The sequence below is a fragment of the Hyaena hyaena genome, unplaced genomic scaffold, assembly GCF_003009895.1.
Source record: "Hyaena hyaena isolate Hyena2069 unplaced genomic scaffold, ASM300989v1 scaffold_70, whole genome shotgun sequence".
NCBI classification, from domain to species: Eukaryota; Metazoa; Chordata; class Mammalia; order Carnivora; family Hyaenidae; genus Hyaena; species Hyaena hyaena.
Genome location: NW_024080701.1, coordinates 3,992,297 through 4,019,236, shown reverse-complemented (window position 1 = coordinate 4,019,236; position 26,940 = coordinate 3,992,297). Strand labels below are relative to the sequence as shown.

The 26,940-nt window shown below is 39.2% G+C and overlaps 1 protein-coding gene across 2 annotated transcripts; it reads left to right on the top strand.

Moving 5' to 3' along the window:
• Positions 1-2: 2 nt before the first annotated feature.
• CATSPER2 (cation channel sperm associated 2) lies at positions 3-14,630 on the top strand. Of its 2 annotated transcripts, none has more exons than XM_039232710.1 (13): positions 3-64; positions 843-989; positions 1,466-1,639; positions 1,828-1,896; positions 6,867-7,039; positions 7,556-7,711; positions 7,991-8,115; positions 9,338-9,516; positions 9,713-9,812; positions 10,131-10,187; positions 12,345-12,574; positions 12,951-13,118; positions 14,476-14,630. In XM_039232710.1, exons 2-13 carry the CDS (start codon positions 845-847, stop codon positions 14,505-14,507), a joined length of 1,608 nt encoding a protein of 535 aa, XP_039088641.1. In that variant the 5' UTR covers positions 3-64; positions 843-844; the 3' UTR covers positions 14,508-14,630. The 2 variants fall into 2 exon arrangements, with proteins under 2 accessions (XP_039088641.1, XP_039088640.1); XM_039232709.1 differs by lacking the exon at positions 3-64 and adding an exon at positions 212-368.
• Positions 14,631-26,940: the final 12,310 nt, after the last annotated feature.

Sequence of the window (26,940 nt, the reverse complement as noted above, 5' to 3'; positions counted from 1 at the left end):
GGCCGCAGTGTGGCAGCCACCGATTGGCTGCGTGGCGCCTGCGTAGGGCGGGCGGGACCAGCTGGTAACCGCCGAGTGGCCGGAGCGCAGGGCGGGGCCGAGGCGGCGGGCGCCCGGGCGGACGCGGCTGGGAGAGGGCTTGGACCCGGGGCCGGGGGCTGGGCCTGGGCCTGGGCCGGCGGCGAGCAAGACCCCAGGAAACAAGTGGGGTGGAGTAGGGCGGGGCGGGGCCGAGCTGGAAATGGGGCGCACCAGGGCTAGGAGCCGACCCTGAGCTACTCTTGCGTGGGGAGAGCCGAGTTCAGAGGGCGCGGGAGGCGGAGACGTGAAGTCAGGGCTTGAGTGGGCGGAAGAGAGCCTGGGCTGAGGTGAGGCCCAGAAGCGGGTATTGAGAGATGGAACTGGCACCTGAGGGACACACTTGGGACGGAACACATTTTCTTAATGTCAGGACGCTGTAATTTGTCCAATTCCTTTTGGTTTGTTTTTCTGAGGCACCCGTAAGTCTCTCACTGCCTCCCCGCATTGCATTGCCTGATTACCTCAGGTCCAGGTGGGGTGCCCCGATTTCCTCTTTGTCTGGCTCAGGGACTCCGGGCCTGTGGCTGCTACTTTTAATTAGAAACGATGTCACACAAGTGAAGGTGCCTGGCCACTTAGTCTACTGCGCAATGTCTCTCTTAATGAGTCTTACGTCCTTTTGTTTAAAATACCTGTGAGTCTTGGTACAATGCGTTTGACTTCTTAAGGGCAAAGAGGATGGGAGAAGGGGAAGAAAACTTTTAATCTTTGGCGCAACTTCAAGAATGAAATGACTCTTGGTTTTTCCATTATTTTAACAGCCATGGCCACCAGTCACCCAGCAGGACACGTGCAACTGCCCCGAGCTGATGCCATACGTTCACGTCTCATTGATACTTTCTCTCTCATCGAGCATCTGCAAGGCTTGAGCCAAGCTGTGCCACGACACACTATCCGAGAGATACTTGGTCAGCAGCATGTTTCTTAACTGTCATGAATTTAAAACTCCCCCTTCGTACCCTCTAAAGAGTAGGAAGTAGACAATTTTAAGGGTGAAAAATTCAGGGATGATTTGGTTTGGCTGCTATGTGTGTAGATGATACCAAACTTGATAAATTAAGGGCTTTATAAGTAAAGCTCTTTGAACCCAGGAACTAGAACCCATGTTGCTCACTTTTAGGCGTAGGATAACTACCTCTGGCTGACTTGGAAGTTTCTACCAAAGACACTGGAGGGTTGAGCCTACTGCCTTTATTCTTGGGCATGGGGGTCATAAGCAATCTACTAGCTCTTACTCCAAACTAATGTCAGTTGCTGTAAGAATAGTAAGGCAAGCCCCTGCATTATGTCACCAGTATTCCTGCCCCCAGTCCTCCCTGCACTTCATATCCCCAAAAGACTTCTCTTTATATTTATCCACTGTGTTATATATTTCTTGGTATAGATCCTTCTGCTCAGAAGAAGCTTATGTTGGGAGATCAACACCAGCTTGTGCGCTTCTCCATAAAGCCTCGACATGTAGAACGTATTACACGTGCCCGGAGACTGATTAGCAGGTTTCGTGTGCGCTACAGTCAGAGGCCACCTCTTTGCTTGTGGGCTGGATGGGTCCTTGAGTGTATCCTTTCATGCCCCTCATTTTTATCCCATGCCTTTACTGTCTCTCTTGCCTCATCATCTGCCTAATGATTTATTTTCCCTTTTCTAAACTCCATTTTCTTCTCATCCTCACTGGTTCTCTTCTTGCCTTTGTTATTTAACCTGATAAGAAAGAATTCTACTCTATGTTTCCTTAAGAGAAAACAGGCCCTCTCTTCACAAACTTCGTCATCTTTCTCATCTTTTTGAATACAATTGTACTGATGGTTGAAATAGGTAAGAACTGACATTGAAAGAGGAAGTGGCTGTGAGTCACTTTTCCTATAAATTGATTATTTTTCATTTTTTAATGTTACTTGAATTGTGATACGGACACCTATATTAAGTCTCTTGGAGTAGAATTTGTACAACTGCTAAGACCTGAAAACATTTTGGAGGGCTGTCAAAGAGTATGGTAGATATAAAGCAGTCTAGACACTTAGAGTATAGTAGACTTAAAAGAAGCTGAAGATGGCAAGTTATATTTCTGTGTCAGTTTAGTTTAATATTTGTTTGAATTAGCCTTTTGTATTAGAGATATTGGTTGGTACCTATCAGTGACTGATACCACCTTTACATTTTTTATAAGTATGTCAAATATTAAGTACCAGTAAGAAAGCTCACAGAGTATGTAAACTTAGACACAGCTAAGATATTAGATGAGCCAAAACATGACTTAAAAGCAAATTATTCTAAAATCAGTCCTAAATTATATGAAATGCATTAAAAGTAAAAGAACATCTGGAAAATCAATGAGCTCATTTGAATATCACCTCAAACTGCTCAGAAAATGAAATGAAGTACTCACTTCCTTGTTTCCTCCTGTTGTGAGGAACTTTCCCCATTTTAAAAATCTTAATGCAGGGGCACCGAGGTGGCTCAGTCGGTTGAGCATCTGACCTCAGCTCAGATCATAATCTTGAGGTTTCGTGAATTTGAGCCCGGCATCAGGCTCTATGCTGACAGCTCAGAGCCTGGAGCCTGCTTCCGATTCTGTGTCTCCCTCTCTCTCTCTGCCCCTTCCCTGCTCATGCTTTGTCTCTCTCTCAAAAAATGAATAAATATTGAAAAAAAATTCTAAGTATTTTAATGCAGTCAGGTCAAAGATATTTAAATATACAGCAATACTTGATGTCATTGACAACACTACAGTATACAGTATCCTATATACTTTGAAGTGTTTTATTTTGTCCCATTGTGGTAAGGATTTTTAACTAAGTCACCCTATTTCTTGTATGATAAACTGGCAATGTATTTGCCTTGTAGGATTAGTCTTAAGCCTTGGAATAAAGTAAACAGCAATAAATGTACAGGATTTCCTAGATCTGATGGACAAATCAAAATAGAATACCATTCTAATTGGTAAAACAGCTGGATATAAAACATGATCACTGTGCCATAGGATAGGTGGATTGTCTGAGTGGGAATTATCTGACAAGTTCAGGAAAATTGTATTAAGTACATTCTCAGGGTAGAAAAGCAGAAGGGATTTTGCAAAAGGAGAGAATTTGTGACTAACAGATTTCTTTAAACAGACTAGTTCATGTGATAAACATTAAGACTGCTTAGGCTTAAAAATAAAAAACAATTTTCCAGATCATAGAGAATGTTCTTTTAGATAGGGGAAAAAATAGTAATTAACAAGCAGTTCTCTAGATGAAAGCTGCACAATTTTTTTGTCTTGTGATTTTGTCTCATAATACAGCTATAAACTTGAAAACCTCCCTAGGACTTTTAATCATTCCATTCATGATTTGTATGTGATATAAATTTTTTTAATGTCTATTTTTTATTTTTGAGAGAGAGCATGAGAGGGGGAGGGGCAGAGAGAGAGGGAGACACAGAATTGGAAACAGGCTCCAGGCTCCAAGCTGTCAGCACAGAGCCTCACCCAGGGCTCAAATTCAAGAACCCGTAAGATCATGACCTGAGCTGAAGTTGGACGCTTCACCAGCTGAGCCACAAAGGCACCCTTCAGCTTGGTTCTTTATATCACATGCAAATTGGGGCACCTGGGGGGCTCAGGCAGTTAAGCATAGGACTTCAGCTCAAGTCATTGTCACATAGCCTGGAGCCTGTTTCAGATTCTGTGTCTGCCACTCCCCCGCTTATAAGTGTAAGCTCTCTCTCTCTCAAAAATAAACATTAAAAAAAATTTTTTTTTAAAAGAAGAATTAAAAATAACATTTTAGATTAGCATATTATTAAAGATTGCATTTTAATGTGTATTATATAATTTAAAAAATTATGTTAGCTCATTTTCACTTACCATTTTATGAATGATTCATGCTGTTTTTAAAATAAATATATGAGGGGCACCTGGGTGGCTCAGTTGGTTAAGTGTCCTACTTCAGCTCAGGTCATGATCTCACAGTTCGGCGGTTCGAGCCCCACGTCGGGCTCTGTGCTGACAGCTAGCTCAGAGCCTGGAGCCTGTTTCAGATTCTGTATCTCCCTCTCTCTCTGACCATCCCCTACTCAAGCTGTCTCTCTCTCAGAAATAAATTTTTAAAAAATTAAAAAATATATATGATATGTTCATAAATGAATTTTTAAAGGCCATTATATATTGTTTGGCTCTGAATCAAATATGTTTATTTTATGTATTATATGTTTTTAATTTAATTTTTGTTCCTTTTTAAAATTGAGATATAATTGACATATATTAATTTCAGGTTTACAACATTATGTATTATATGTTAAGTACATGTAAAGGTGTAGGTGGAAATTATGTGTTAGGCTGTAAAAAGGGAAAAAAATCTACTTTCACAGTGATAGTGGTAATTCTGCTTTTCATTTTAAACATCAATTTGGCTTATTTTTATAATTTTCACATTTTGTTTCCAAATGATGAGAGGGAGAAAAGTAAGAAGATTTGACTCATTTGCAATCCGTTTTCTGAAAATAACACTCTGCAAGTGTGAATAGTCTTTATTCCAACAAAAAAAAATTGTGTATAATGTCATTATAATTTTTTACATTGAGTTTGAAGTTCTAGAGCTATCTTGTACTATATATAAGAATAATTCTGCAAGTTTATCTCAGCATGATCTGCATTAGATTCTTTAAATGGCATTCATCTGATCAAAAACTTTATATAGCATTAATGCTCCTTACTTCATTGTGGATATGATGAGTCAAATCTTCTTTCTTTCCCCTCCCCCATCATTTTTTAAAGAAAACATTAGAGGGGCTTCTGGGTGGCTCAGTTGGTTTCAGGTCAGGTATTGATCTCATGGGTTCATGAGATAGAGCCCCTCATTGGCCTCTACACTGACAGTGCATAGCCTGCTTGGAATTCTCTCCCTCTCTCTCTGTCCCTTCCCAACTTATACACTCTCTTTCTCTCTCTCTCAAAATAACATTTTAAAAAATGTTTAATAAAAAAAGATTTAATAAAGAAAATACATGATTTGTCCACAAATGAATTTATTTAGTTATTTTTAAAATTAAAAAAAAATTTTTAATTTATTTTTGAGAGAGAGAGAAAGTAAGCAGGGGAGAGGCACAGAAAGGGGAACAGAGGATCTGAAGCAGGCTCTGTGCTGACAGCAGAGAGCCTGATGGGGGTGCTCAAACTCCTGAATCATGAGATCATGCATGACCTGAGCCAAAGTTGAAGTTGTATGCTTAACTCACTAAGCCATGTCAGTTATTTTGGCATGAGTATGAAATATATTTTATGTCTTACATGTTTTTAAATTTAATATTTAAGTGTCAAAATCTACACAGCAATTTGTGTTGTTCAGAGTGACTAAATATGCTCTTCTAATCTCCATTAACTGCCAAGGATATCAGTCATAGTGTATTTAGAGGCTGTCAGATTGTTCTATTTCAAAGGGAAATGTATTAAATTATTTAGCTTTTTTTTTTAGTTTATTTTGAGAGGGAGAGAGCACACACAAGTGGGGGAGGGGTAGAGAGAGAAGGAGAGAGAGAGACTCCCAAGCAGGCTACTCACTGTTATTGCAGAGTCCAGTGTGGGACTCAAACTCATGAGCCATGAGATCATAAGCTGAGCCAAAATCAAGAGTCAAACACTTAACCGACTGAGCCACATAGGCACCCCCCAAATTATTATTTAGCTTTTAAGCCTATTTTTATTTTTTTTTTCCCCTACAGCATGGTATATTATTTATTAAATGCATGAAAAAATGAAGAGGGTTGAAAGATGAAGCTGATAAGTTGAAGTATAACAGCAAACAGTAGGATTCTAGAGAGGAAATAAAGGATTTAATTTGCTTTGCAGAACAAAATCAGTTTTAGACAGAGAAGAACGGGAAAGCTTTAAAAGCTAACAAATATAGAACAAAAAATCTTATTATAAAGTATTTTTACTGTTTATTTATTTATTTTGAGAGAGAGAGAGAGAGAATGAGTGAGGGAGAGGCAAAGAGAGAGAGAATCACAAGCAATGTTGAAGTTGCCAGCATAGAGCCCAATGTGGGGCTTGATCTTATGAACTTCGAGAATGACCTGAGCAGAAACCAACAGTCAGACACTTAACCAACGGAGCCACCCAGGCACCTCTCAAAATTTTTCTTATTATAACTCAGTATGTCCTATGAGTCTGGCTTCTTGTTTCTACTTCCTTTACCAAGCACTTCATATATCATGGCCCTATGTTTTCATTCTATTCTCAAGGCCCATTGCTTCTTTGTGAAGTTTGGTACTGGGGTACCAGTACAGCAGACGGCATTGGTGGCAGTGAAAAAAGTAACCCCTTAGTGTCTCTGTGACCTCAGAGTGGGAAGGCAGTGACTTGCAGCTGTTAGACATATCAATACCAGCAAGAGATGAGTTGTAGCTATTTTTCATGGTTAATTCTGTCCTCCCCTATATTTCACAGGTTGAAAAAATATGGGTGTTAAGAAGAGAAATGAGGGGTGCCTGGGTGGCTCAGTTGATTGAGTGTCCAACTCTAGATTTTGGCTCATGTCATGATCCTTGGGTCATGGGATTCAGCCCCGCATCAGGCTCTGCACTGAGTATGGAGCCTGCTTAAGATTTCTCTCTTACCCTACCCTTCTACCTCACTTGCACACTCTCTCTAAAAAAAAAAAAAAAAAGAAAAGAAAAAAAGGAATAGAAAAACAAAGAAAAATAGCAATGGGCACAACTGTAGTTTATAATAGTTTCTGATCATTCTGTATCATTCAGCCTCCCAGTTCCTTAACCTTTATTCCCCTTTCACTCTACTCTCACAGAATTGCTTGAATCCTCAAATACCAAACTGTGGTCCCTGAAGCTGAGTCTGGAGGTGGCAGCTTGGTTCATCTTGCTTATTTTCATCTTGGAGATCCTTCTTATGTGGATATCCAACTTTTTCCTCTTCTGGAAGAATGCCTGGAATGTGTTTGACTTTGTTGTCACCTTATTGGTAAGGATAGATATCCTGAGGATTAGTGTGGTGGGTTGAGGAATGAACCTAGGTGAATCAAAATGACCAAAAAAGTTAATTAGATCACAAGAAGAATTTCATTATTTTGATTTTTTTTTCTTCTAAGACTAAAGTCAGTCATTGCAGGAGTTGTTGGTATTAGAAGCAAGACAGAGTCAAACTGCAACATCAGCCCCAACAATAACATCTGCCTGTTACTAAGCACTTACTAAGTGCCAGGCACTGTTGTGTTTTACATGTATTTTCTCATTTGAGCTCCATCGCAACTGAATAAGATAAGCACCATATTAATCCCCTTTTTATGTTTGAGCAAATTGAAATACAGAGTTTAATTAATTTAGTATAAGGTTGAATAGGACAGAGTCCCCAGAAAATACTATTCAAGGGATAATGCCCAAGGGGTAATCTTCTATGAAGAAGATGAGATAAAGAAGAAGTAACTGTGCATGGGTGCTTTGGGGTATATTGTACTCATAATGTATGTATTTCCCACAGTCCCTGCTTCCTGAGGTTGTGGTGCTGGTAGGGGTAACAGGCCAGTCTGTGTGGCTCCAGTTGCTAAGGATCTGCCGAGTGCTAAGGTCTCTCAAACTCTTTGCACGATTCCGTCAAATTCGAGTCATTATTTTGGCCCTGGTGAGGGCCCTCAAGGTGATTTGAGTGTTGCAACTAAACCAAGTGGGTGGGGTGGGTAAACCTGAGAGTTTAACAGAAAACAATGCTGGGTGGATCAGAAAAGGCAATGAGAGACCCTATGAGAAATATCGTTGGATGAGAAAGGGCTGGGGAAAGCTGCTGTGGTCTAGAGATAACTGGGCTCAGGAGTGGAAGTGAGGGTTTTGGTGGGGGTTTGCCAGGGTGGGCCTGACTCTGCTGTAGGTAGAATCCGCCTAGTCTGGCTCAGTCCTGACTTGCAGTCATGACTTCTAGAGTATGACCTTCCTCTTGATGTTGCTGATCATCTTCTTCTACATTTTTGCTGTGACTGGTGTCTACTTCTTTGAGGACTACACCCGTTCAACTCGCCAGGACCTGGAGTACCACATGTTCTTCTCGTAGGCAGGACTGGGGAAATCCTGGGTGGGGGAAGAGAATTTGGGCAAGAAGCTGGGAACCTAGTCCAAAGTGAGTAATACAAAAGGTATAGTCTATTTTAAGAAACTGGAATAGAACATAGTAAGGAAAAGGAAAGAGAAAGCAAAAGAATAGTGAGTGGTATTAGCTCTGATTTTGAGGAGAGGGTGACTAGTTCCAGGTTTGCTCTGGGTTTTGAGATTTAAGCATACTCTCATCAACCATCTTTAAATAGCAATTTACTTCAGTGATTAAGCTCTGATTTCTATGCCTCAGTTATCTCTTTTGAAAAATGGGAATAATTATAGCACTTCTTATAGCACAGGACTGTAGGGATAAAAGTAATGCATCTTTGAACTTAGAATGGATTTTAGCACAATGTAAGTGATCAATACCTATTACTATGACTCTCAAACACATCACTGGTTTTACCCCAGAGTCTCGGTGTGGGCATTACACATGAACACACCTATACACATTCAAAAGTAAAATCCTGACAAGATCTTTGTCTAGAGAACACTGATTGCTAGCACAAAATCAATTGGATTTAGATGAGATATGTTACTTATGACCTGGAAACCAATCTTGCCAGCACCTCTTATGTCTCAGAGAGTGTTAAGTTAGGAAAGTCTTAAATATTTATCCTATTTTGGCCCTGATATTTTCAATAAGTTGTATTATGGAGAACTAAGAAGGAAAGAAGGAAAATTTAGATACCTTTCTGAGACCTTTGTGACATATTCATTATTATTAATTATTTGGGATCACATGTTCATATCACATATCTGTCCATTTACCTAAGAATCACTTCATACCAGAGAACTAAATAGAAATGATGTTTGCTAAATTCTTAAGTGATCTTTTAGGTGAAGGCCATAAAACCATGAAAAATGAACTTACAAAAAAGATAGGTAGTTAGTGATTTATTTAATTTTTAAAAATTCAGCCAGTACCTATTTATTGAGCCCTACAATGTTGTAGGCATTAATGGAATAGTGAGAGATATTCATGGATTATTCACGAAAAAGGAAATAAATAAAACAGCCTAAAACTGAAGGATGATTACCTAAAAAATTGATAGAAAAGAAGCCAAAGTCAGAGCAAACTACAGTGTTCTTATGTTGCTTTAAGAATAAGAAAGATACTGTTTCTGAGAGATTTAGATCTCTTTTTTGTCTGTACCTACACCTCTTTTTTCTTTAGGGACCTGCTGAATTCTCTGGTGACAGTGTTTATCCTCTTCACCATGGACCATTGGTATGCACTGCTTCAGGATACCTGGAAGGTGCCTGAAGTCAGCCGTACCTTCAGCAGCATCTATGTCATCCTTTGGTTGTTACTTGGTTCCATTATCTTTCGAAATATCATAGTAGCTATGATGGGTAAGCACAGAAGAGGTGAGGGGGTGGGAGGGGTGGTTGGAAAGAAATTAAAGTGAAAACTAAGATTGGTAAATTATGTATAGAGAGAACCTGAACTAGCAGGAAGGCTTGAGTGTGGAATGGATATTTAACTTGGTTTTTACCCAAGTGGTCTATTCACCACGGTCTCCCAACTCCTAATGGCCCTTTCCGGCAGTTACTAACTTCCAGAATATCAGGAATGAGCTGAACGAGGAGATGACACATCTGGAGGTTCAACATAAAGCTGATATATTCAAGCGGCAGATTATCCAGAGGTCTGCCTCCCCATTTTCAAACCCATGTTTAGTTCTGAAGAGTATCCCAACCTCATTCCCTGTTTCTACTCCTCGGCTTTGATCCCATTTTTCCCTTTGTGACAGAAGATTTACCTCAGGATTAGAATTCCCTGCCTCTAGAATATTGCCTGATTCTTTATCCACTGTTGGGACTTCCCCACTTGTTTTTGCCTCTTTACTACCATCTGTTCTCACTCAGTTTTCTTCACTTTATGATCTGAATTCTTTTCCTTTTTCCTTACTATGCTCCTGCATCAGCCTAACTCTCTTCACTGTTCTGTGTTTTTTGCTCTGCAGGAGACAAAACCTGTCCCCTGACGCAATCAGATCAACCCTTAGCAAAGTGGATACCAGGTTAGGAGTATTTGTGTGAACTGGGATGGACACAAGCAGGAAGAGAGGGTAGAAAATCAAAGATGAAGATTGAGAGATAATACATTTATTCAATAACTATTTATTGTAGTGGGTTGAATGATAGCCCCCCAAAAGAAATGCCCATGGCCTAACCCCCTGGAACCTGTGAACATGACTTTATTTGGAAAAGGGGTCTTTGTAGATGCAATTAAGTTAAGGATCTTGAGATATAATCATCCTGGATTATAAGGTCACTAAATGCAGTGACAAGGGCCCTTATAAGAGACAGAAAAGAAGACATAGAGAAGAGGAGAGGTGTTGTGAAGATGGAGATGGAAATCAGAGTGAAGCAACACAAGCCAAAGGAAGCCAATGAATACCAGGCAACTGCCAGAAGCTAGAGGAAGCAAGGAGCCTTCTCCCCTAGTGCTTTCAGAGAGAGTATGGCCCTGGCGACACCTTGATTTCAGATCTCTGGCTTCCAGAATTGTAAGAGAATACATTTCTGTTATTTTAAGCTACAAAATTTGTAGTAATTTGTTGCAGCAGCCATAGGAAACTTGTACAAGTACCTTCTGTGAAACAGATGATATTCTAGACCCTGAATGTTCAGCAGTGGACAAGAGGACAGAAGAAGAAATAAGAAACTCATTCATCCATTCAAGACATAATTATTTATATAAACTTTTTTTTATTAAGTAGTCTCTGAATCCAACATGGAGCTTGAACTCACAACCCCAATATCTAGAGTCACAGGCTCTACTGACTGAGCCAGCCAGGTGCCCCAAGAAATAATTATTGAATATTTATTAGGTATTTGGGATATTTCAGTGTACAAAATAGACAATAATGCCTGTTCTCATGGAGCTTACTTATGAGCAGGAGGAAAGAGATAATAAACAATGAACATATAAAATGAGTAAACTGATATTAAAATATAAGCATTGTGAAAAAATAAAAAGAATAGGTTAAGGGAGATTGGAATATAGAGTGGGAGTTGCATATGGGTTATAATTTTAAACAATGAGGATGGCCTCATTGAAAAAGTAACAATTGAACAAAGACTTGGAGGAAATGAGGGGATTACTGTGTGGATATCTATGGAAAGAGTGTTATAGGCAGAATGAACAACTAGTACAAAAAAGTCCTAAGCCAGAAGCATTCCCAGTGTGTTTGAGAATCAGTAAAGAAACCACTGTGACCAGGGTAGAAACTGATAGAATATGAGGTCAGAGAGGTCACAGAGACCTGATCTTGTAGGGCTGTGAGGGCCATTGTAGAGACTTAGGTTTTGACTCTAAGTGAAAGGGGGAGCAGAGCAGTGACATGAAATGACATTTAAGAAGGATTTCTCTGGTTGCTGTGTTGATGATGCACTGTAGGAGAACAAGGGAAGGAACAGAGAGACAAGTTAAAAGGCTGTGAAGCTATCTAGGCAAGAGGTGATGGTGGCTCAGACCAAAGTGGTACCAGTGAGAAAAGATACATTTTTAAGGTAGAGTCAACATGATTTCTTGATGAATTGGATGGGGTATAAGAGTTAAGAAAGACTTCAAAGTTTTAGCCGCAGCAGCCAGAAGGATGGATTAGCTGAGATGGGAAGGCTGTGAGTGGAAGAGGTTTGATGGCCAAAAAGTTCAGTTTGGGTTGAACTTGAGGTGTCTATTGGACATGCAAGTGATGATATGTTAGTAAAAGTTGTATATACAAGTCTGGATTGAGGAGTGAAGTCTGGATTAGAGGTTTAAATGTGCATTTAGAAGACATTTAAACTCTGGAGAAGAGATCACCAAAGGGATGACTGTAGATGGGGAAGATAAAAAAGTCAAGAGCTGAGCTTCAAGACCTCATATGAGATAGAATTGCGGGGGCAAAACTAGTTGTGGTGTAACAGCTAAAACGTGGCAAAATAAGGTAGCATGTGGAATATAGAAACCTGAGTAAAATGTAGCACAGAAGCTATGTGGTAAGGGTAATATGGATATATACCATATGGAATAATTGAAGTTGGAAGTGCTTATAAGCTCAAATTTTGGGAGCAGTTTGCCTTAAATCCCACCTTTGGGGGATGGCAAGGGTCAAGGCTAGAATAATGAATCCACTAGCCATATCTCATAAATGTATTTGAGGCAATAAAATTTCTCCTTTCACTTAAAGAGATGCCAGTCAACAAAGGGAATCTTTGGAGTTACCAGAAGTTTTTGAAGAGTCGTCTAAATACAGTGCTGATGAAGGGAGTTCAAGAGCATCTGCATCGAAAACAAAAGAGTCCTCAAGAATGAGAAAGCCCTCCTCTTCTTCCTCCTCTTCCTCTTCCTCTTCCTCCTTGTCTTCATCTTCTTATGATTCCTCCTCTTCTTCTGACTCCAGATATTTAGACTCCATTGGTAAGCAGAGCATTTCTGCCATTTGAATTCAGACTCCTCCAAGAGACATCCCAATCTTAATAAGACCTATTCGACCATATCTACTTCCCAGTTTTCTCCACCAGTCTGATTTTATGGTGTTAATTACTTTCTTCATGCTTTCTTTCATTTCCCATATATTTCTGTTTCACTTTGGGTAAATGTGACTGTGGCTGTCTTTGCGTATTGTAAAATGTGGTCTCTTAGTGATGCACTCACTCTTTTCCCTCTTTGCTTCCTGTTTACTCTTTCATTATTGGTTTCCCCCACCTACCCCAACATACACCATAGGATCTATTAGCTCTTACTTAACTTCCATGGACCCAGATATGTTTTTAAGAGCCATTCCTCCCTCCAGGTCAGTTGGACTGGGAGACTCATGTGCACCAGAATCTGCCTGGGCTAATGGAAATGGATCAGGATGATCGTGTTGTTTGGCCTAGAGATTCACTCTTCCGATATTTTGAGTTGCTAGAAAAGCTTCAGTACAACCTAGAGGAACGTAAACGGTTGCAGGAGTTTGCAGGTATGGATTTAGGGCAGTCATGGGGACCAGGAGTTAAGTACACTGGAGTAGCACATGTAACTGGGGAGAAGGAGGAGAGTGTGCACTATTTTGGCATTTTAGCCTCTGAATTTCCACCTCACACTTAAAATGACAAATCCTTGGTTTGGTATGTCACATCTTTATGTCCTGATTTCTTAGAATCCAGAGAAAACCTGACAGCTCTGCTTCTCTAGTAGGGAAAATCTAAATTCTATGAGGTCTGAGAGCTTGTTTCCCAAGAGGAGAGTGTCCAAATGAGTTGTTGGGTATTAGGATAAGGTGGGCTCTTGCTTGATTTGTGGAGTCAACTCCTTTTTGCAAACATTTCTTCTCTTTGAAGGGCATGTTTCAGACCTGAGCAGTAGGGCCTCAGGCTCAAGATGGATAGCTGGGGGGATGAGACAGCAGAAAACTCACAATTGCCCACTGTTCTCAACCCCCCAAAGAGGTTTATGAATTATAGGCTTTTCTTCGTTTCAGCTTCATCTAGTGTCAGCCTAGGCAGAGAGAAGTATGTATGTTATTTAAACAGCAGAGATAATTTTTTAAAATGTTTTACTTATTTTTGAGAGAGACAGAGACAGAGTGCAAGCAGGGGAGGGGGAGAGAGAGAGGGAGAGAGGGAGAGGGAGAGAGAGAGAGAGAGAGAGAGAGAGAGAATCCAAGACAGGCTCCAGGCTCTGAATGGTCAGCATAGAGCCTGATGCGGGGCTTGAACCCACGATCTGTGAGATCATGACCTGAGCCATAGTTGGATGCTTAACCACCTGAGCCGCCCAGGTGCCCCTAAACAGCAAAGTTAATTTAAGCAGAAAATTGCTTGCTCAAAATTCTTTTCCCTAAATTTCTCCCTTGAAATTTCACCACTTAGAGACAAATTTGGGTTAAAAAATTCTCCCTCTAAAAATACAAAAACTGAAAGAGCTAGGGGCCATTTTTTACAATTTAATGTGGATTAGTGGTGTCTTTCTCATATCATTGCATTGAAATCAATAAGAGGCAATTTATAACACTGGAACATGGAATTTAGAGCAGGATGTCAAAAACAGGCTTTGCCTACTTCAAAATGTTGCCTAAGGTTTATCTTGCTCTTTCAAGTTGTCCTCAGCCCAGCCTTCCTACTTGTTCTCTGGGTAGAACAGGGTGAAAGGGAGAAGAAGGAGCAGAGTAGCTTCTTTAATCTGGGTTAATTCATCTATGGCAAAAAGTACAGACCTATAGGGCTTAATAAAAGTAAAGATTAGTAAAGATTTGTGTGATAAAAGCAGGGTCTTTCAAACATTTGTATGTCCTGAATATTTTTAGCTTTTCAGCCTCACAGTCTCTTTCTTTACAGTGCAGGCACTGATGAACTTTGAAGACAAATAAAGCTGACAATGGATGGCTTCAATTTCTTTGGCAAAAATTAATGAAAAAATAGTTGGAAATGGAGAATTCAGAGTATAAATGTCTAATAAATATTGTGAACTGCTTAGTCGTCTGTCTCTGAGATAGAGAACAAAGGACCTCAGTCTCCCCTTTTCTTGACTTTGTTGTTATAGCCCCCACCCTTCCTGCAACCTCTTCTTCTTCATAGATTCCTAATTTTACCTTCTCCCTCCCTGATATGTACAGGCCTCTGGGAGTGGGAGGCTAAAGAGATCCCAGGAGCTGTAGTGTAACTAATTGGAAACTATTGCTTCCATTGCCTGTTCTATGAACATTGCTTCTCCTATGCATTAATTTTTTTGAAATAGTTTTCTAATTTTTTTTAATATTTGTTTTTGAGAGAGAGAGAGGCAGAGCGTGAGCAGGTGAGAGGCAGAGAGAGAGGGAGACATAGAATCTGAAGCACGCTCCAGGCTCTGAGCTGTCATCATCAAGGCCAACACAGGGCTCGAACTCATGAACCATGAGATCATGACTTGAGCTGAAATCAGATGCTCAACTGACTGAGCCACCCAGGGTCTCTCCCTTTTTTAAAAAAAAAATTTAAATCCAAGTTAGTTAATGTATGGTGTAATAATACTTTCAGGAATAGAATTTAGTGATTCATCACTTACATATAACTAACACCTAGTGCTCATCCCAACAAGTGTCCTCCTTAATGCCCCTTACCCCTTTAGCCATTCCCCTCACCCAAAACCCTGCCAGCAGCCCTCAGTTTGTTCTCTGTATGTCAGAGTCTCCTATGGTCCTTCTCTGTTCTTGTACTATTTTTGCTTCCCTTCCCTTATATTCATCTGTTTTGTATCTTAAATTCCACATATGAGTGAAATAATGTATTTGTCTTTCTCTGACTGACTTATTTCACTTATCATAATACATTCTATTTCCTTCCACATTGTTGCAAATGCAAGATTTCATTCTTTTTGACTGCCAGGTAATATTCCATTGTATTTATTTATTTATTTAATATTTTTATTTATTTTTAGGAGAGAGAGAGAGAGAGAGACAGCGTGAGCAGGGGAGGGTCAGAGAGAGAGGGAGTCACAGACTGAAACAGGCTCCAGGCTCTGAGCTGGCAGTCAGCACAGATCCCGATGCGGGGCTTGAACCCACGAACCGCAAGATCATGACCCAAGCAACCGACTAAGCCACCCAGGCGCCCCTCCATTGTATTTATATACTTCATCTTCCTGATCCATTCATCTGCTGATAGACATTTGGGCTCTTTCCATACTTTGGCTTTTGTCAATAGTGCTGCTATAAACATTGGGGTGCATGTGCCCCTTTGAACCAGCATTTCTCTATCCTTTGGATAAATACCTAGTAGTGCAATTGCTGGGTCATAGGGTAGTACTATTTTTAATTTTTAAAGTATTTTTAGTATTTTTTAAGTTTATTTATTTTGAGAGAGACAGCATGAGTGGAGGAGGGGCAGAGAGAGAGGGAGAGAAAGAGACTCTCAAGTGGGCTCTGCACTACCAGCATAGATCCTGATGTGGGGCCCAAATCCACAATCTGTGAGATCATGACCTGAGCCAAAACCAAGAGTTAGATGCTTAACCAACTGAGCCACCTAGGTGCCACTCTATTTTTAATTTTTTGAGGAATCTCCATACTTTTTTCCAGAGTGGCTGCACCAGTTTACATTCCCATGAGCAGCACAAAAGGGTTTCTCTTATTCTGCATGGTCACCAATATTTGTTGTTGCCTGAGTTGTTAATTTTAGCCACTCTGACAGGTGTGAGGTGGTGTCTCATTGTGGTTTTGATTTGTATTTTCTTGATAATGAGTCATGTTGAACATTTTTTCATGTGTCTGTTAGCCATCTGGATCTCTTCTTTGGAAAAGTGTCTGTTAATGTCTTTTGCCCATTTCTTCACTGGATTATTTGTTTTTTGGGTGTTGAGTTTGATAGGTTCTTTATAGATTTTGGATATTAACCCTTTATTTGATGTCATTAGCAAATATCTTCTCCCATTCCTTCTGTTGCCTTTTAGTTTTATTGACTGTTTCCTTTGCTGTGCAGAAGCTTTTTATCTTGATGAGGTCCCACTAGTTCATTTTTGCTTCTGTTTCCCTTGCCTCAAGACATGTCAAGTAAGAATTTGCTGTGGCCAAGGTCAAAGAGTTTGTTGCCTGTTTTCTCTAGGATTTTGATGGCTTCCTGTCTTACATTTAGGTCTTTCATCCATTTTGAGTTTATTTTTGTGTATGGTGTAAGAAAGTGGTCCAGGTTCATTCTTTTGCATGTCACTGTCCAATTTTCCCAGCACCATTTGCTGAAGAGACTGTCCTTTTTCTATTGGATATTCTTTCCCGCTTTGTCAAAGATTAGTTGGTCATATGTTTGTGGGTCCATTTCTGGGTTGTCTATTCTGTTCCATTCATCTATGTGTCTGTTTTGTGCCAGTACCATACCATCTTGATGATTACAGCTTTATAATACAGCTTGACGTCTGGAATTGTGATGCCTCCAGCTTTGGTTTTCTTTTTCAAAAAGAAAATAACTTTGGCTATTCACGGTCTTTTCTGGTTCCATACAAATTTTAGGATTCTTTGTTTTTAGCTCTGTGAAGGATGCTGATGTTATTTTGATAGGGGTTTCTGCACCATTCATTTTAATCAAACATCATTTTCCTCTGTTTCTGAGCCAAAAGGGTGTCCTTTTATTCCATTATAATTCTATTTCCTTGCCATTGCTCCAGGAGTGACTCCACTCCATTGGAGTGTTCAAATCAGTAAGTATCCCATAGGTTTTTAGTGTTAGAAGAGATATCAGAGTTAATTTATCTTCCATCAAAGCAGGAACACATTTTCTTTTTTTTATGTTTTATTTATTTTTCAGAGAGACAGTGTGAGCAGGGGAGGGGCAGAGTGAGAAGGAGACAGAGGTTCCAAAGCAGGCTCTGTGCTGACAGCAGAAAGCCTTCTGCCAGGCTCAAACTCATGAACCATGAAATCATGACCTGAGCCAAAGTCACATACTTGACCACTACTGAGCCACCCAAGTGCCCCAAAGCAAAAACACTTTTTAGAACATCACTGAAAGAGGGATATCCAACCAATTCTTAATGTTTCTAGTTATTGGAGCTTTATTATCTAGAAGGGATCCCATTCCACTATTGGAAGACTTGTCTTCAGAAATGTTTGTTATTAAAAATTCTGTCATTTATTGAGTGCTTAACATGTATGAGGATATATTTTTATACACAAAAAACACTGACTTGTATACTTTAAAATGATGAATTTTATGTGGATTAGACCTCATTTTTTTATACGATTATTTATTTTGGAGAGAAAGTATATAGTAAGGAGGGGCAGGGAGAGAAGGGACAGAAGATCCAAAGTGAGCTGCTGACAGCAGACAGCCCAATGCAGGCTCGAACTCAGAAACTATGAGACCATGACCTGAGCTGAAGCTGGATGCTTAACCAACTGAGCCACCCAGGTGCCCCTAAACATCAAATTCTTGATTTCGGCTCAGGTCACCATCTTTCGGTTCATGATTTCAAGCCCCGCCCTTTTTTGGGCTCTATACTGACAGCATGGAGCCTGCTTGGGATTCTCTCTCTCTCTCTCTCTCTCTCTCTCTCAATACATACATACATACATATATACATACATACATAAATTTTTATTTTTAAGTAATCTTGACTCAGTATGGGGCTCAAACTCTACCCCAAAATCAAGAGTCGTATGTTCTACTGACTGAGCCACCCAGGTGCCTCTTGATCTCAGTTTTTAGAATGAAGTAAAGATTGTCTCAAAACAAGAAACAACATTATGCTACAAAGAAAAGCATTTTAGCCATTTCATATAAATTGAGAAAAAAATTTTAAGTTTATTTATTTTGAGAGAGATAGGGAGAACACAAGATGGGTAGGGGCAGAGAGAGAGAGGGAGAAAGAATCCTAAGGAGGCTCCACACTGGGCACAGCCCAACATGGGGCTCAAACTCACAAACCATGAGATCATGGCCTGAGCAGAGAGCAAGAGTCAGACACTTAACTGATTGAGCCATCCAGGTGCCCCCATGCCCTATTTCTTAAGATAAGAATTTTATTACAATATCGTACACTGACATTTATCTTAACATTTTTGGGTGCCTGGGTGGCTCAGTCAGTTAAGCATCTGACTCTTGATCTCTGCTCAGGCCATGATCTCACCTGAGATTGAGTCCTGCCTCAGGCTCTGCACTCTGCTATGGAGGCTGCTTGAGTTTCCCTCCCTCCCTCTCCCTCTGCCCCTCCCCTGCTTGCATACTCTCTCTCAAAAAAAAAAAAATTAAAAATTAAAGAATTTTTTTAATTTAAAAAAAAATTTTTTTTTATTTTTTAAGTTTTTTTTTTTTTTTTTTCTAGGAGAGATTGAGAGACAGCGTGAACAGGGGAGGGTCAGAGACAGAGGGAGTCACAGACTCTGAAACAGGCTCCAGGCTCTGGGCTGGCAGTCAGCACAGAGCCCGACGCGGGGCTCGAACCCACGAACCGCGAGATCATGACCTAAGTGAAAGTCGGACGCTTAACCGACTAAGCCACCCAGGTGCCCCTAAAAAATTTTTTAAAAAAGAACTAGGCCATAAATATTTGGGAAGAAGAGAGGGATGGGTGAAAGAGGTGAAGGGGGTTAAAGAGTACGCTTATCATGATGCACACTGAGTAACGTATAGAAGTTGAATCATATATTGTACACCTGAACTAATATAACACTGTATGTTTATTATATTTGAACCAAGAAAATAAAAGTATAAAACAACAATAATAAAAAAACAAAATATATTTGGAAAGAAAAAATAAAAACATTATTTTTAGACACCATTGTATACCTAGAAATTCCAATAACAATAAACTAGAATTAGAGATAACAAAGGATTTCCGTTAAGTACAAACAGAAGAGGGTTCAAGACAGAAACCTGGGAAACAGGGACATTTAACGGATAAAAGGAGGAAGAGAAGCCAGAAAAAAAGCCTGGGAGGGAAGAGGTGAAGAGACAGAAAGATAATCATTCTAGAGTAATGTCCTTAGAGCCAACATAGAATTTCAAGAAAGGAATGGTCCAGTCAGATCTCAATTGGAGCATCCATTGAGCCTGGCAATCAGAATTCAATAAACTTAATAAAAAGGAGTAAGGAAATACTATTTAATAAATCTTGCATAGGCTATACAAAGTAGGTGCTCATTGAACAGCATCTTTGAATAGCTTTGCTCAAATTGGGTCTGAGGACCAGTAGAATTGGCTTCACCTGGTTACTTATTTGAAGTACAGAATCACAGTTCCCATCCTCAGCGCCTATTGAATCAGATGTTACACATGCACGTTAAAGTTTCAAAAGCACTGTTTTATAGGTATTTGATGAATGATCTCCTCTTGGCTTTCTATAGTTTTTTCAAATGAGTGATCTATGCAGGTCACCTCATTCTTTAACTCCTTAATGAAAATGATCTGGTTTCACTTCTGTTGGAATGGAAGTTTATTCCACAAATATTTGTTGAGTTCTATGTTCCAGCCATCATTTTAGGCATCAGTGAATGAATAGGACAGAAATCCCTGTTCCATCCTAAGTAGTTCTTCATAAGATCACCAAATAAGAAAGGATTATTTCCATGAAGACTGATTTTACCTCCTCCATTCCCCCCACCCCAAATTATCCTTCTAGCAGTCTAGAGCCATGTAATAGTAACTTCTCAAAAACAAAAGCAAGTAAAACCTTTTTTACTAAAAACAAATATTCTATGGTTGAAAAATCAAGCCCCATTGGTAATCTATTACTCCTCTTCCTTCTTATCCTTGTCCTGAGTATCCCTGCCATAGGGATACCTCACTATTTTCATAAGGAAGAGATTAAGCTCTATGCCATGTAATGATAAGGGTTCTTCAAGAACATTTGTAAGTGAGATTATCACTTAGATATTATTGTGATAGAACAAACAAAATTTTTTCACATATGGTTTGTGTTCAATTTTTATTTTGGGACATAGTTTCCCCCTTTTATCTCTTGTTATTACTTACATCTTCAAATACCATACTGGAACTTAAACCAATGTGTTTCCACTTGGAAGCAGAGAAATTAATATCTGCTTTATTATAGCATAATGTATATGAAAGATAAGAATGAAAGAAAAAATTTTATAAAAGTACATCTTGTACCTACTGTACTATAGTAACTTTTAATTTTTATTTTTTAACATTCAACATGGATTATTGGTTATGAATCTATACTAATTTTACCTTATAATTTCTCCATATATTGTCACTGTGTCTCAAACTTAATATAAAAGCTTTAAATTTTTAAAAAACTTATTATACTTCCAAAGGTTTAAAACCTCAGAGAATTGGTAGGTCTCAATCCATCTCATTTCTTATTTTTTTTTTAAATGTTTTTATTTATTTCTAGGAGAGAGAGAGAGACAGCGTGAGCAGAGGAGGGTCAGAGAGAGAGGGAATCACAGACTCTGAAACAGGCTCCAGGCTCTGAGCTGGCAGTCAGCACAGAGCCAGACGCGGGGCTCGAACCCACGAACCGTGAGATCATGACCCAAGCGAAAGTCGGACGCTTAACCGACTAAGCCACCCAGGCGCCCCTCTTATTTTTTTTTTATAATTTTTTTTTCTTTTTTTTGAGACAGAGCATAAGCAGAGGAGGGGCAGAGAGAGAGAGGGAGACACAGAATCTGAAATGGGCTCCAGACTCTGAGCTGCCAGCGTAGAACCCAATGCGGGGCTTGAACCCACGAACCGTGAGATCATGACCTGAGCTGAAGTCAGATGCTTAACTGACTGAGCCATCCAAGCGCCCCAATCCATCTCATTTCTTGAGATTTGAGCTGGTTGGTTAGACTCCTAACGTTCAAAAAGGGGTTCATTTCTTCTTTCAACAAAAGTTTTGATGTCTTTTATGTCCCAGCCATGCTGTTCAGTTTTGAGGACAGAAAAACTGTTCAGTGTATGAATGCATGCTTTTTTAAAAGCCGCTTTTAGAGAGGTTTCTGTTTTTTCTCATGACAAGGAGAAATCTTCATGTTTATATTTGCACTTTTCCTATTCAGGTGACTTAGGATGGGATGAACATTTTCAACATTTTATTTTAAAGTAGGTTGAGACTCACAGAAGAGATACAAAAGTAGTTCCTATGTACCTGTCACCCAGCTTTCTCTAATATTAGCATCCCACATAACCAGGATATAATGACCAAAGTTAATAAATTAACACTGGTACTATGATATTAATCTAGGTACAGACTTTACTAGGATTTCACTAGTTTTTCCACTAATGTCCTTTTTTACTGTTCCAGGTTACAAACTAGTATTTAACATTGCCTTCAGCGTTTATATCTCCTTACTTAATCTCCTCTGGTTGTAATAGTTACCTAAGTCTCTCCTTATCTTTCAAGACCTTGGTATATTTGAGGAGTTCTGCTCAGGTGTTTTGCAGAATGTCCTTCAGATTGGGCTTATCTGATGTTTTGTCATGATTATATTGAGGTTATGCATTTCCAGAAGAATACCACTGATGTGAAGTGCCCTTCTCAGCACATCATATCAGGAAGTATACCATAGTGATATGTGTTATAATTGGTAATGTTAACCTTGATCCCTTAGTTAAGATGATGTCAACCAGGTTTCTCTGCTTTGAAGTTAACTATCCTCCCCTGCTCTTTTTTATTTAACATTTATTTATTATTGAGAAATAGAGAGAGACAGAGCATGAGCATGGGAAGGTCAGAAGGAAGGGGAGGCACAGAAGCCCTAGCAGGGTCCAGGCTCTGAACTGTCAGCACAGAGCCCGATGTGGGGCTTGAACTCACAAACCACGAGATCATGACTTGAGCTGAAGTCAGACACTTAACTGATTGAGCCACCCAGTTGCCCCCATTTTCCCCCTTTATAGTTAATAAATACTTGAAAGGAGATACTGAAAGCTTATGCAAATACCTTATTTCTTCTTAAACTTTCCCCCACTAATCTTAGCATTCATCAGTAGATCCTGTTTGCAGCAATCACTAAAATGGTGTTCTATTTCTCTTGTTCCTTTCTATATTTATTAATTGGAATTCTTTTTGTAAAGAGTTGTCCCTTCTCTGAAGTGAACATTTTAAGTCTTTATCTTAGTAGAAGTAGCAATCTCATCACCATGGTAGAGTTCTTAACCCCGATAATATAGGCCAGGAATGTGTGGGGTAGAATGAATTCATTTATTTAACAAATCCTTTACTTAATACTGTGTGCCAGTAACTGTTAGGCACTTGGAGTACAAAAAGGTATAGTCTCTGCTTGAGACTTTATATTCTAGTCTACTGTAATATGACACTTAGATTTCGGTATGGAAAGATTCAAAACAGAATTCTCTGAGCATACGACATATGACCCCACAAAAGCCTTCATCAGACCAAATAATATTTTATCTGACTTATGTCCGTATTTCAAAAAAATATTTATTTTCTTTTTTTGAGAGAGAGAGAGACAAGCAGGGGAGGGGCAGAGAGAAAGGAGGACAGGCCCCTATAAAGCAGGCTCCATGCTGACAGTAGAGAGCCCATTGTGGTGCTTGAACTCACAAACCATGAGATCATGACATGAGCCAAAGTTGGACACTTAACTGACTGAGCCGCCCAGGCACCAGCCCTATTTTTAAACTTCTCTTCAGTGAGGACGATTTGGACTTCCTCCCCCTCAACCTACCCCTCAACAACTTCTAACCACAGGTCTTCATTGCTTCACTTCTTTCACTCAAATCTCACTCAGATTTCTCTTGTTGACCAATCATAACATGGAACCATACAGGGAAAAGAATTCTGGGAAGTTAATTCCAGTTTAGCTAAACTGACAAAGTTCAAAACCACTGCAGATCATTTGACCATTTCACCTTCATTGAAATTTTCTCCTCCTTTGGCTTCATGATACCACTACCTTCAGGTTTTCCTTTGGGTTGGTTCCTTTCTACTTTTGTTGCTAGCCATCTTATTCCCAAGCTTTAAATGTAGTCCTCAGCCATTTTTGCTTCATCCTCTACAAACTCTCACTAACGAGTTTTGTCCACTTTTATGGTTTAAACTACTATTTGTATGCTGATGACTTCCAATTCCATTCTCAATCTAGACCTCTCCTAGAAACTCTAAGAAAAATGTTTAATTGTTTATCCTCAGGAATTTCATTTGTCTGTTCTTAGGTACTTCATTTCTAATATGTCCAAAACTGAATTATTACCATTCCTTCAAAACTGTTCTTCCTCTTCTAATCCCAATAAGGACTGCCAAGCAATTTCCCTGGGATGGGGGAGTCCCCAATGGTCCCCTTCCTACTTTATTAAACTAGTTCCATGTTTTTTCTGAAAATCTTTCACTTAAAACACTATTCCTTGGGGTGCCTGAATGGCTCAGTTGGTTAAACATTCAGCTCTTGGTTTCGGCTCGGGTCATGATCTCACAGTTTGTGAATTTGAGCTCTGTATCAGGCTCTGCATGTTGAGATGTCTCTCTTCCACTGTCTCTGTCCTCCCTGGTGCTCTCTCTCTCTCAAAAGATAAATAAATAAACATTTAAAAGAATTTTTAAAAAATGATTAAAAAGCTATACTGCCAAAACAAATTAATCCTGAAACGTTACTGGTTTAATATAAGAAAAGTTTATTTCTCATTCATGAAGATTCCAGGATTGGTTGGGCAACTCTTCAAAGCAACTACTGTTGATTTTTATTATTTGCAGTAGTTATGTTCTATAAAGTTGCCACAAACACTGAATTAACAATTATTAAACCATTGCTCCTGAGAGAAATATGGAGTTAGCCTCTGGTCACAACAGATGGATACAAAACCTTGTTTTATATATTGTGTTTTATGTAAGGTGTTTCTGTTTGAAGACTGTTTATTTAATATATGTTGTTGATTTATTAGCAGTGACCTTTCTGTTAACACCACTACAACTCATGCATAAATAAAACTTATCTATCACATATTTTCTCTCTAAGGCACATCACAGCCTTCCTTTTCATGAAAAGGACACATATTTATATGTGCCTATGAGAAGGCAGTGAAATATTTCCTTGTTTTAATATTAATCTCAGCTAGGAATGTGGACATCAGGTTACTCAAGTTTTTCACCACTCTGCATATGCCTGTGAGTGATTATGAAAATACCACAAGTATATGGGCGTCTGGGTGGCTCAGTCAGTTATGTGTCTGGTTCTTGATTTTGGCCAAATCATGATCTTGTGGTTATGAGATCAAGCTCCACTCATGCTCAGTGATGAGCCTGCTTGATTCTCTCCCCTTGGGGCACCTGGATGGCTCAGTCAGTTTTTCAGATCAAGTCATTATATCATGGTTTGGTTTGTGGGTTCAAGCCCTACATTGGGCTCTGCACTGACAGCATGGAGCCTGTTTGAGATTCTCTCTCTCCCTCTCTCTCTGCCCCTCTCTCCTCTCTCTTTCTCTCAAATTAAATATTAAAAAAAAAAACATTTTATTGCCCTCCCTCTCTGCCCCTCCCCCTCTCTCCTGATCACACACTTTCTCAGAAAGAAAGGAAGGAAGGAAGGAAGTGAGGGAGGGAGGGAGGAAGGAAGGAAGGAAGACAATACCACAAATATTGATTTTGGGGTCACAAATTTTAATGATTTTAAATTTTAATAGGTTAATTCACAACTACAGAACTCATAAATAAAGAAAATGATTGTAAATATTGTGTGATAATTTGGAGCTTTAGGCTACTTGGCCTTGTGAAACTGCCGTCTCAACTTGTGGTTTCTTTTTTTCTAAAAAAATTTTAAAATGTTTTATTTATTTCTGAGAGAGAGAGATAGCGTGAGCAGAGGAGGGTCAGAGAGAGAGGGAGACACAGAATCTGAAACAGGCTCCAGGCTCTGAGCTGTCAGCACAGAGCCCAACATGGGGCTCAAACCCACAAACTGTGAGATCATGACCTGAGCTGAAGTCGGACCCTTAACCAACTGAGCCACCCAGGCGCCCCTCTTTTTCTTTTTTAAATGTTTATTTATTTATTTGGAGAGAAAGTGAACACACACATGAGTGGAGGGAGGGGCAGAGACAGAGGGAGAGAGGGAATCCCAAGCAGGCTCCGTGCTGTCAGCCCAGAACATGATATGGGGCTCAATCTCACAAACCTTGATATCATGACTGGAGGCGAATTGACTTGGACACTTAACCAGCTGAGCCAACCATGTGCCCTTTTTTTCTTTTTATACTAATTTATTTTACATTTTAAAGAAGAATACAACTTATTTATTTATGTTTGCTTCTTGTATAAGATTTTTAAAATTTTTTATATTTTATTTAAATCAAAGTTAACATATAATAACGATTTCAGGAGTAGAATTTAGTGATTTATCACTTATATATAGTAACCAGTGCCCTCCTTAATCCCCATCATCCATTTAACCCATCCTCCCACCCAACACCCCTCCAGCAACCCTCAGTTTGTTCTCTGTATTTAAGAGTCTCTTATGGTTTGCCTCCCTCTGTGTTTTTATCTTATTTTTCCTTGCCTTCCCCTATGTTCCTCTGTTTTGCTTCTTAAATCCCTGTGAGTGAAATCATATGATATTTCTCTTTCTTTGACTTATGCAAATGGCAAAACTTCATTCCTTTTGACTGCCAAGTAATATTCCATTATATATATAATCCATTTTATGTGTGTATATATATAATATGTAATATTATATATAATATATATAATATATAATAAACATACCACATCTTCTTTATCCATTCATCAGTCAATGGACATTTGGACTCTTTCCATAATTTGGCTATCGTTGATAGTGCTGCTATAAACATTGGGGCACATGTGCCCTTTCAAATTAGCATTTTTGTATCATTTGGATAAATACCTAGAGTGCAATCATTGGGTCTAGAATAGTTCTGTTTTTAATTTTTTGAGGAACACTCATACTATTTTCCAGAGTGGCTGCACCAGTTTGAATTCCCAAGAAGAGTGCAAAAGGGTTCTCCTTTCTCCACATCCTCACCAACATCAGTTGTTTCCTGAATTGTTAATTTTAGCCATTCTGACAGGTGGCATCTCATTGTGGTTTCGATTTGTGGGAATAATACAATTTAAAGCAAGAGTTAAAGTACAATACCTAGCTACAATTAGGTAATTCACTGAATTAAGTAATTTGAATATTCTCAATAATTGAATCCCCTGTTTCTTAGTCATACATTTGATACCCTCTTTTATTTATTTATGCAGATTATCTTTATTTTACATTCTAAATCTGAAAAACACTTTTAGTCCTTCGAGTCTGATTCTGTTAATTATTATTTCTGCTAACTGTTATTCATGATGGCTAGTTTTCTCACATGCTTTATATTTTCTGATTGTGAGTTAATTGTTGTAAATTTCTCTTGTTATTCATT

What these genes read in the sequence shown, in the direction of transcription:
- CATSPER2 (XM_039232710.1), top strand. Translation starts at nt 845, where the DNA reads ATGGCCACCAGTCACCCAGCAGGACACGTGCAACTGCCCCGAGCTGAT. An exon ending in TGTACTGATGGTTGAAATAG is followed by an intron (nt 1,897 to 6,866) that starts GTAAGAACTGAC and finishes CTACTCTCACAG; the next exon opens with AATTGCTTGAATCCTCAAAT. An exon ending in ACGGTTGCAGGAGTTTGCAG is followed by an intron (nt 13,119 to 14,475) that starts GTATGGATTTAG and finishes CTTTCTTTACAG; the next exon opens with TGCAGGCACTGATGAACTTT.